The sequence below is a fragment of the Cherax quadricarinatus genome, chromosome 26 (genome assembly GCF_038502225.1).
Source record: "Cherax quadricarinatus isolate ZL_2023a chromosome 26, ASM3850222v1, whole genome shotgun sequence".
Classification (NCBI taxonomy): Eukaryota; Metazoa; Arthropoda; class Malacostraca; order Decapoda; family Parastacidae; genus Cherax; species Cherax quadricarinatus.
Window position 1 is genome coordinate 80,001 of NC_091317.1, and position 10,948 is coordinate 90,948.

The 10,948-nt window shown below is 42.2% G+C and overlaps 1 protein-coding gene across 1 annotated transcript; it reads right to left on the reverse strand.

Annotated features, from left to right (window-relative positions):
* Window positions 1-5,012: 5,012 nt before the first annotated feature.
* LOC128691688 (uncharacterized) lies at window positions 5,013-10,194 on the reverse strand. Its single transcript, XM_053780555.2, has 3 exons — window positions 10,047-10,194; window positions 6,677-7,103; window positions 5,013-5,326 (listed from the first exon to the last, which is right to left on the reverse strand). Exons 1-2 carry the CDS (start codon window positions 10,047-10,049, stop codon window positions 6,699-6,701), a joined length of 408 nt encoding a protein of 135 aa, XP_053636530.1. The 5' UTR covers window positions 10,050-10,194; the 3' UTR covers window positions 5,013-5,326; window positions 6,677-6,698.
* Between the last annotated feature and the right edge of the window lie 754 nt (window positions 10,195-10,948).

Here is a 10,948-nt window from a genome sequence, read left to right on the forward strand (position 1 = left end):
TGGTCTGTACACCTGTGACCTAGACCTACGCCTGTGACCTAGACCTACGCCTGTGACCTAGACCTACGCCTGTGACCTTGACTTACACCTGTGACCTAGACTTACACCTGTGACCTTGACTTACACCTGTGACCTAGACTTACACCTGTGACCTTGACTTACACCTGTGACCTTGACTTACACCTGTGACCTAGACTTACACCTGTGACCTTGACTTACACCTGTGACCTTGACAAGGTTCTCCGTTTAAATAACCAAATTTATCTTTTCATTTATATCTTATATGCATATTATTCAGTATCATTTATTAAATAACTGTTGTGTATTAAATGACTATTGTGTATTGAATAACTGCTGTGTATTCAACTGCTGTGGTTTATACCTGGAGTATACCTGGAGAAGGTTTCGGGGGTCAACGCCCCCGCGGCGCGATCTGTGACCAGGCCTCATGCTGGACCAGGGCCTGATCAACCAGGCTGTTACTGTTGGCCACACGCAACCCGACGTAAGAACCACAGCCCGGCTGGTCAGTTATTGACTTTAGATGCCTGTCCAGTGCCTTCTTGAAGACAGCCAGGGGTCTTACTATCCATCCTGTCATTTTTCTAGCAGGTTCGATTGATACAATGTTGTGGTCTTTGAAAGTGAGATCTTCTGACATTATCACTCCCAGGTCTTTTACATTAGTTTCTCGCTCTATTGTGTGGTAAAAATTTGTTTTATACTCCGATTTAGTTTTAATTTCATACTGAGCTACACCTGACTTGAAGAATGAGACACATGTGTAACATTTGGGAATCCTTAACTGGCAACGTTTCGCCATCCAGGGGTTTCTTTAGTTCTTCACTGTATTGGACTGAAGAAGTCACTGGCTGGAGAAACGTTTCCTCAGTAAGGATTCCCAGTTGTTGTACAAGTGTCTCATTCTTCAACTTGTCTGTTTTCTAAACTATTACATTGTCACTGACTTGTAAACAGCTGGTTAATTAACAGTGGTGGAGGTTAGTTACGACTGCGACTCTTCACCAACCTAAACCACTTTTGTTATTTTGTTTTTTCAGTGAAGACAATGGTGGTTCACTGACCAGGACCTGTGTATTTATTACAGTCACTGTTGAAGAACCTGTGTGCCTATTACAGTCACTGTTGAATGACCTGTGTATCTATTACAGTCACTGTTGAATGACCTGTGTATCTATTACAGTCACTGTTGAAGGACCTGTGTATTTATTACAGTCACTGTTGAAGGATCTGTGTATCTATTACATTCACTGTTGAAGGACCTGTGTATCTATTACAGTCACTGTTGAAGGATCTGTGTATCTATTACAGTCACTGTTGAAGGACCTGTGTATCTATTACAGTCACTGCTGAAGGACCTGTGTATCTATTACAGTCACTGTTGAAGGATCTGTGTATCTATTACAGTCACTGTTGAAGGACCTGTGTATCTATTACAGTCACTGTTGAAGGACCTGTGTATCTATTACAGTCACTGTTGAAGGACCTGTGTATCTATTACAGTCACTGTTGAATGACCTGTGTATCTATTACAGTCACTGTTGAAGGATCTGTGTATCTATTACAGTCACTGTTGAAGGACCTGTGTATCTATTACAGTCACTGTTGAATGACCTGTGTATCTATTACAGTCACTGTTGAAGGACCTGTGTATCTATTACAGTCACTGTTGAAGGACCTGTGTATCTATTACAGTCACTGTTGAAGGACCTGTGTATCTATTACAGTCACTGTTGAAGGACCTATGTATCTATTACAGTCACTGTTGAAGGACCTGTGTATCTATTACATATATAGCCACACGTACCCAATTCCTACACTGTCGTTTCTGAACACAGTCTCTGTGAGTCTTGGTCATCTGAACACTGTGTTCCGTGTGGACTTCTGCTGTCATGTTCGTTATTTAACTTAGGTTCTGTTGGCTATGTCCCTCGTTATCCGTAGCCTCAGAAAATGTACATTGTCTTGCGTAAATTCTATGTCTAGCTCGGACTTGGACTCATTTAACTCCATTGTGGTCTTTGCCTTAGGGAGGACGGTTCACCACTGTCTTGTTGAAAGTATTCATAACACGCCTTCACTCACACTGACATATTTTGCACTACTGTTGTCTTGTGTGTACATAGTCTCAGTCTGGTGATGGTGTCTACACAGTCTTGTGTGCACATAATTTCTGACTGGCGTTGGTGTTTAGATAGAATTGTGTGTACGTAGTCTCTGTCTGGTGTTCGTGTATACAGAGGCTCATGTGTACATAATCTTTGTCTAGTGATGGAGTCTACACAGTCTTGTGTGTACATAGCCTCTGACTGGTGCTGGTGTTTAGACAGGCTTGTGTGTACGTAGTCTCTGTCTGGTCTTGGTGTATACAGAGGCTTGTGTAAACATAGTCTCTGTCTGGTGATGGAGTCTACAGTCACGTGTGTACACAGCCTCTGACTACTTCACATATATGCTCAGTCTGGACTCTGGGTTGTATGTTAATTATTTACACAACTTTATACTTATGTGGGAAACAGCGTTTTGTGTCATGCTTATATCTAAAAGTCTAGTCTCGTCCTGGTCCACCAGTGTGGTCTTGAAGACCAGGTGTGTGTACCTCAGTGTTACTGGTCCACCAGTGTGGTCTTGAAGACCAGGTGTGTGTACCTCAGTGTTACTGGTCCACCAGTGTGGTCTTGAAGACCAGGTGTGTGTACCTCAGTGTTACTGGTCCACCACTCTGGTCTTGAAGATCAGGTGTATATATCTCAGTGTTGCTGGTCCACGAGTGTGATCTTGAAGACCGGGTGTATATATCTCAGTGTTGCTGGTCCACCAGCGTGGTCTTGAAGAATTGAGACACTTATGCAACACAAGTTTGAGGTAATCAGCCCTCAACCTGGAATCGATGTGTTAAGTCCATCACTCTTGTAGGAAGTGCAGCATATGGCCAGAGAGGTGGCTTATATACTGCGGTGAGATGAGTAGAAGCAGGATGAGGTGAGATCACAGTGGAACCTGCCACTAGTGTAAGTAGGTCGTCGTCCAAAGGTTGGGCAAGCGTTGAAGTCTTTGTACCAAGATTCCATGATGTTGCAGTGTCTGATAGATATGATGAATTATTTAACTTGTCGGTTTTCTAAACCATTCATCACATCTGTGAGACACTGCAACATCATGGAATCTTGGTACAAAGACTTCAACGCTTGCCCAACCTTTGGACGACGACCTACTTACACTAGTGGCAGGTCCCACTGTGATCTCACCTCATCCTGCTTCAACTCATCTCACCGCAGTATATAAGCCACCTCTCTGGCCCTATGCTGCACTTCCTACAAGAGTGATGGACTGAACACATCGATTCCAGGTTGAGGACCAGGTGTGTGTATCTCAGTGTTGCTGTCCACCAGTGCGGTCTTGAAGACCAGGTGTGTGTAACTCAGTGTTGCCGGTTCACCCGCGTGGTCTTGAGGACCAGGTGTGTGTATCTTAGCGTTGCTCGTCGACCAGTTTGGTCTTGAAGATCAGGTGTGTGTATCTCAGTGTTGCTGGTCCACCAGTGTGGTTTTGATGACCAGGTGTATGTCAGTGTTGCTGATACACCAGTGTGGTCTTGAAGACCAGGTGTGTGTATCTCAGTGTCGCTGCTCCACTAGTGTGGTCTTGAAGACCAGGTGCGTGTATCTCAGTATTGCTGGTCCACCAGTGTGGTCTTGAAGACCAGTTGTGTGTATCTCAGTGTTGCTGGCCCACCAGTGTGGTCTTGAGGACCAGGTGTGTGTATTTCAGTGTTGTTGGTCCACCAGTGTGGTCTTGAAGACCAGGTGTGTGTATCTCAGTGTTGCTGGCCCACCAGTGTGGTCTTGAGGACCAGGTGTGTGTATTTCAGTGTTGCTGGTCCACCAGTGCGGTCTTGAAGACCAGGTGTGTGTAACTCGGTGTTGCCGGTTCACCCGCGTGGTCTTGAGGACCAGGTGTGTGTATCTTAGTGTTGCTCGTCGACCAGTTTGGTCTTGAAGATCAGGTGTGTGTATCTCAGTGTTGCTGATCCACCAGTGTGGTTTTGATGACCAGGTGTATGTCAGTGTTGTTGGTACACAAGTGTGGTCTTGAAGACCAGGTGTGTGTATCTCAGTATTGCTGGTCCACCAGTGTGGTCTTGAAGACCAGGTGCGTGTATCTCAGTATTGCTGGTCCACCAGTGTGGTCTTGAAGACCAGGTGCGTGTATCTCAGTATTGCTGGTCCACCAGTGTGGTCTTGAAGACCAGGTGTGTGTATCTCAGTGTGGCTGCTCCACTAGTGTGGTCTTGAAGACCAGGTGCGTGTATCTCAGTATTGCTGGTCCACCAGTGTGATCTTGAAGACCAGGTGTGTGTATCTCAGTATTGCTGGTCCACCAGTGTGGTCTTGAAGACAAGGTGTGTGTATCTCAGTGTATTTATCAACCATTGTGGTCTTGAAGACCAGGTGTTTGTAACTCAGTAAAAAATAAACAAAGACCCTCTTTCTAAAGGCCTCGACCCCTTTGAGTTTAGCGCTTCACCATGATTTTAACAATAATGAGTCATGATACAAGGTTGATGAGTCAGCTGTACTAACAGTGTACTCACTTATTTGCACTCACTCGTGGTTGTAGGAGTCGAGTCTCAGCTCTTGGCCCTGTCTCTCCTCTAGCCACTCTTGGTTTCACTCTTGGGTGTCTAAGCAACTCCCGTACCTCTTCTTAAAACTATGTACGGATCCCTCCTCAAAGGCTAAGGAAGTATTTCGTGACATCCCTGTGACTCGTCTGGGTTTTCAACTTCCAGCTGTGACCTCGTGTACCTGAGATCAGCCTCTCAAACACACTCATCCTGTCCACCCTGTTAATTCCTTTCAGTATTTTATACGTCGTAGTCATGTCTCCCCTGGTCGGGTTTGCCTCTTACTACGTAAGGTTTTCAGCTCTATTTGTATCACGTACACATATTTTTTTTTTTTGGGGGGAAGGGGTAATAATATACATGGTATTATTTCAAACTTTAATAATTTAAGAAAAACTTAACCTGTGAAAATTTTGGTTTACATAAACTAGAAAGAATTTAAATGAAAAATTCAGTAGAAGGAATTATAATTCCCGGCGGACAATGTTAACTGAGGGACAGATCTAAGTTTTAGTCATGAAATTTTGGTGACTTATTGATGCTGATGAACGTTACTGGAGTCATCATGGTGACTCACTGACGTGACGACACTGTTGATGTCATCACAGTGACTGACGTCGACTTCACAGCCACGGACGGTTTAGGGCATCAGTCCCCGCCTCACCTCTCTACCTCAACCTGTGTAAAAAATACTTGGAATTAATCACAATGCTTGCAATTTATTATGTAATTTATATATATATATGTCGTGCCGAATAGGCAGAATTTGCGATCTTGGCTTAAATAGCAACGTTCATCTTGCCATATAGGACAAGTGAAAATTTGTGTATACAATAATTTCGCCAAAATCATTCTGAACCTAACGAAAAAATATATATTTGATTGTTTGTTTAGTACTAAATTATTGTAAACGTATTTAAAATATATTTAGTTGGGTTAGGCTAAAATAAATTACACTTGTTATAATAAGGTTAGGTAAGTTTTCTAAGATTCTTTTGGTCCAAAATTAAAATTTTTTACATTAACATTGATGAAAAAAATATATCTTTAAATGTATAAGAGAAAATTTCAGAAAGGACTTAGTTTTAAATGATTTCTTGCTAATTGACCAGTTTTACATATTCGGCACGACATATATATATATATATATATATATATATATATATATATATATATATATATATATATATATATATATATATATTTATTTATTTATTTATTTATTTATTTATTTATCTTTGTATGGAAGCGCTAAGTACGTAGAGGATCACACAGCGCCTGGAGAATGAAAGATAATCAGGAGTAGTCCAGATATGTGGAGGGTAGCTCCAATTCCTTGGATGAAGAGCCCTTTCCTCAGCACCAACTTGAAAATTTAGAATACAACAGAACATTGCTTAAAAACATTAAAGCCAATTAAATATTTGTCGCCAATTAATGATAAAAAGTCAAAATTAAAGTCAACTTATAACCATGGTGACAGGAATCACGAGTGTGAATATATATTGTAATTTTTTAATAATTGACATTAGGATACGTGTAAATTGTGTTTGAGTATCATTAGAATGAATCATATTCATCATGTGGAAAACATGAGGACACAATTATTTAATGGTTCGTGATTCCTAGTCTGTGTCATGTCACAATGTGTGTTTAAAGCATTTACAGATGACAGATGACGTAGTACAGTGAAGGTTGGACGGCTGGACAGGGTAGTATTAAAATATAATGAATCTGAGACGAGGAAGGAATGGTCATGGTTGTTCTTTGCTGATGACACAGTGTTTGTGAATGATTTAGGAAAGAAATTGACGAAATAGATAGTGAGAATTGGGCACCAGATTGAAAGGAAGGAGAAAGGAGGAGATAAGTGGAAGAATTCATGTTGGTAAATGGTTAATGACAAATGAAGTGAATCGCAAACAGACACTATAAGCAAGAAAGCAGCAGAAGTGTTCAGAAGTCTTTGGGAAGAAAATAATTTGAAATAAATGTGAAAAATAACGAACCATGTTTTTAAGTAGTTACCTTTGTCATCACTGTTGTCATATTAGCCTTGATGCTGGATTCCTCCACCATTGAATCCTCCACTGGGACCGTCAATTTGGATTCCATGACCACCAGCTCCTGGACGAGATGGTAATTTCTGGATTCCTCCACCATTAAATCCTCCACTGGGACCGTCAATCTGGATTCCTCCACCATTAGCACCAGGACGGGAATGGACGTCCTGAATTCCTCCACCATTAGCACCAGGATGGGAATGGACGTCCTGGATTCCTCCACCATTAGCACCAGGACGAGAATGGACGTCCTGGATTCCTCCACCACCAAAGCCTCCACTTGGGCCGTCAATACGGATTCCATGACCATCCTGGCCAGGACGAATGCGGCCAGCGCTGGCAACGGCGGCCAACACAGGCACGATCACCAGGATGATAAAGGCGCGACACTCCTGCAAGGATCAGTGTGGAGAAATGTTTAGTGGGAAGTAGACTCGTGTAAATATAAAAATGATTTCCAAAGAGTATACAGTAGACGAGTTGAAAACGCAAAATATATAAGGCATATCACAGTTTATACCTTCAAGACCACACTAGCCCTGGTCGTCATGTCCACACCAGAGGTCCATAGAGTATGGCTTACTCATTAAAATATTCTTGATGGATGCTGGTTTCTGGGCGGAGTGTGGCTATAAATTCTTATTGACTATCGAGGGACAGTCTACCAGTAAAGCAAATTTTGTACAAGCGTTGCATTTTGCTTGGCATCTCTTGTTTACGAAGGTTCTTACGACAGGCCAGATAACACGAATCCTCAAAACAAGAGATATGACTAGCTAGTGATGATGCTCTTGTACTCTCTAGACTGGACAATTACTGTACCCTAACAACGCCATTTAAGGCCAGTGGATTATAGGTTTAATAAATGTATATAGAAATTTTACTGCCTGTATAAATTCAGAGACATAAATTTCTGCGAACACATCAACTCTTGTATTCATTGAAGCGTAGACGAGAAAATGGCATCATAATTTCAGGTATACAGAAGTAAGATTAGGGACAAGGTTGGCCCACTTAAGAGTAACTCTGGTCAGATCACTGACAGTGATAAGGATATGTGTGAAATTCTCAATACCTACTTCCTCTCAGTTTTCACCCAGGAAAATACTAGCGATATTCCTGAAATAATAGATTATGTAGAACAGGATGATAAACTATGCACGATTGCGGTAACTAGTGACATGGTCCTCAGACAAATAGAGAAACTAAAACCTAACAAATGCCCAGGTCCTGATGAACTGTTTGCAAGGGTGTTAAAGGAACGTAAAGAGGAATTTAGCATACCGTTGGCTAATCTTTTTAACATATCACTACAAACTGGCATAGTTCCTGATAAGTGGAAAATGGCAAATGTAATTCCTATTTACAAGGCAGGTGACAGGTCCTTGGCTTCGAACTATAGACCAATAAGCCTTACCTCCATAGTGGGAAAATTTATGGAATCAATAATTGCCGAAACAATTCGTAGCCATCTTGATAGGCACAGATTGATTAATGAATCTCAACACGGTTTTACAAAGGGGCGTTCCTGTCTTACGAATTTACTAACTTTTTTCACTAAGGTGTTTGAGGAGGTAGATCATGGTAATGAATATGATATTGTGTATATGGACTTCAGTAAGGCTTTCGATAGAGCTCCACACTAGAGGCTATTGAGGAAACTTAAGGCACACGGAATAGGAGGAGAAATTTTTTCCTGGGTAAAGGCATGGCTGACAAATAGGCAGCAGAGAGTTTGCATAAATGGGGAGAAATCAGAATGGGGGCACGTCACAAGCGGTGTTCCTCAGGGGTCAGTGCTTTGCCCGTTGTTGTTCACAATTTACATGAACGACAGAGATGAGGGAATAAATAGCGACATAAGCAAATTTGCTGATGACACCAAAATAGGCCATCCATTTCATTCTAATGAGGACACTAGAGCACTCCAGGATGATTTGAATAGACTGATGCAATGGTCGGAGAAGTGGCAGATGCAGTTTAATATTGACAAATGCAAAGTTCTAAATGTTGGACAGGTAAATAACCATGCCACATATAAACTAAATAATGTAGATCTTAATACTAATGACTGCGAAAAGGATTTAGGAGTTCTGGTTAGCAGCAATCTAAAACCAAGACAACAGTGTTCGCAATAAAGCTAACAGAATTCTTGGCTTCATATCTAGAAGTATAAATAAGAGAAGTCCTCAGGTTGTTCTTCAACTCTATACATCCTTGGTTAGGCCTCATTTAGACTGTGCTGCTCAGTTCTGGTCACCGTATTACAGAATGGATATAAATGTTCTGGAAAAAGTACAGAGGAGGATGACAAAGATGATCCCATGTAACAGAAATCTTCCATATGAGGATAGACTGAGAGCCCTGAAACTGCACTCTCTCGAAAGGCGTAGAATTGGGGGGGGGGATATGATCGAGGTGTATAAATGGAAAACAGGAATAAATAAAGGGGATGTAAATAGCGTGCTGAAAATTTCCAAGACTCGCAGCAATGGTTTCAAGTTGGAAAAATTCAGATTCAGGAAGGATATAGGAAAGCACTGGTTTGGTAATAGAGTTGTGGACGAGTGGAACAAAATTCCCGAGTACAGTTATTCAGGCTAAAACATTGTGTAGTTTTAAAAATAGGTTAGATAAATACGTGAGTGGGTGTGGGTGGGTGTGAGTTGGACCTGACTAGCTTGTGCTGCTAGGTCTGGTGCCCTGCTCCTTCCTTGAGTGGAGGTGACCAGGCTGGGTGGGTCATTGGGCTAATAAGGGGGGGTTCATTGGGTTAATCCCGGGGGGGACATGGACCTGCTCCGCATAGGCCAGTAGGCCTGTTGCAGTGTTCCTTCTTTATGTTCTTATATTCTTATAATTTACACACTGAAGATACTGGAAGGACTGGTTACACATACTGGCACAGAAATTATTCCATACGAGTAGTTAGGAAGACTGTAGAAGAGAAGCAGATTGCAACAAGCACGCCACGTCTACTAATATTTTAGTGGGTATAGTATGCTTGTTGCAATCGTGCTTTACATTTTTTCTCTGCAAATTGTCAAAACTACCTTCCTCGTTATAAGTAATAGGCATAAAGGTGCTGGTTCACATTAGTCAATGTGAACCATTAGTCAGTGTAGATAAAGTGGTCACAAAAGCCACTTTATCTACGGGACAATGAACCAACATATCCAGGTACCATAGTGTCATCACTATCAAATTACTTTTCTTGTAATAGTGTGACGATCCGCATAAAAACTATCCTTAATTTTCTCTGAGTGCCAATTTTTTCCGCAAACTTTTCAAAGCTAACAGAAGAGAGAGAGGAAACTTGGAGTGAGAACACTTACCATTGCTGCAGAAGACCAGACAACTGGTTGATGGTTGCCTGCCTCTTTAATTTATAGTGGTGTTATGGGGTGGGTGGCGCGCGCACCACACAACTACACGTCACCTTGGTAAACACTGACAAGGGCAAAAAGGACTAATCGCTATGTACCTTCCTTGGAACTGTTGAATATTTACTCAGAGTTTCTATGAGGTTAACACGCCCACGCCCACCACACTAGATGCCCACCACACTAGACGCCCACCACACTAGATGCCCACCACACTAGATGCCCACCACACTAGACGCCCACCACACTAGATGCCCACCACACTAGATGCCCACCACACTAGACGCCCACCACACTAGATGCCCACCACACTAGACGCCCACCACACTAGATGCCCACCACACTAGACGCCAACCACACTAGATGCCCACCACACTAGACGCCCACCACACTAGACGCCCACCACACTAGACGCCCACCACACTAGACGCCCACCACACTAGACGCCCACCACACTAGACGCCCACCACACTAGACGCCTCCGTCTGCCACAGATGCGACCGTCCACCACAAACAGCCAAGACAGACACCTCCAGTCATCCTCTTAATTTCATCTTCTCTTATTAAACATATCATAGATGTGTTTAATAAGAGAGGACGTATCAAACACATCTTTAATGTATTTGATACTTATTTATATTTTATTCGCAGCAAAACACCTTGAGATATTACTGAGAAGACCTTAGCTCGCCTGCGTCAAGGCTACGACCCAGCAGCTGGAGCCTAACACAGGAGGAGACACGAGCATCATTCACCAGGTGAAAGTTTGTGTCAATAAATGTGTTTAGTCAATACTTTTACGTTTTGTTCTTCACTCTTTAAAAACAGTTTTCAAGGAAGGATCCTTGATGCTG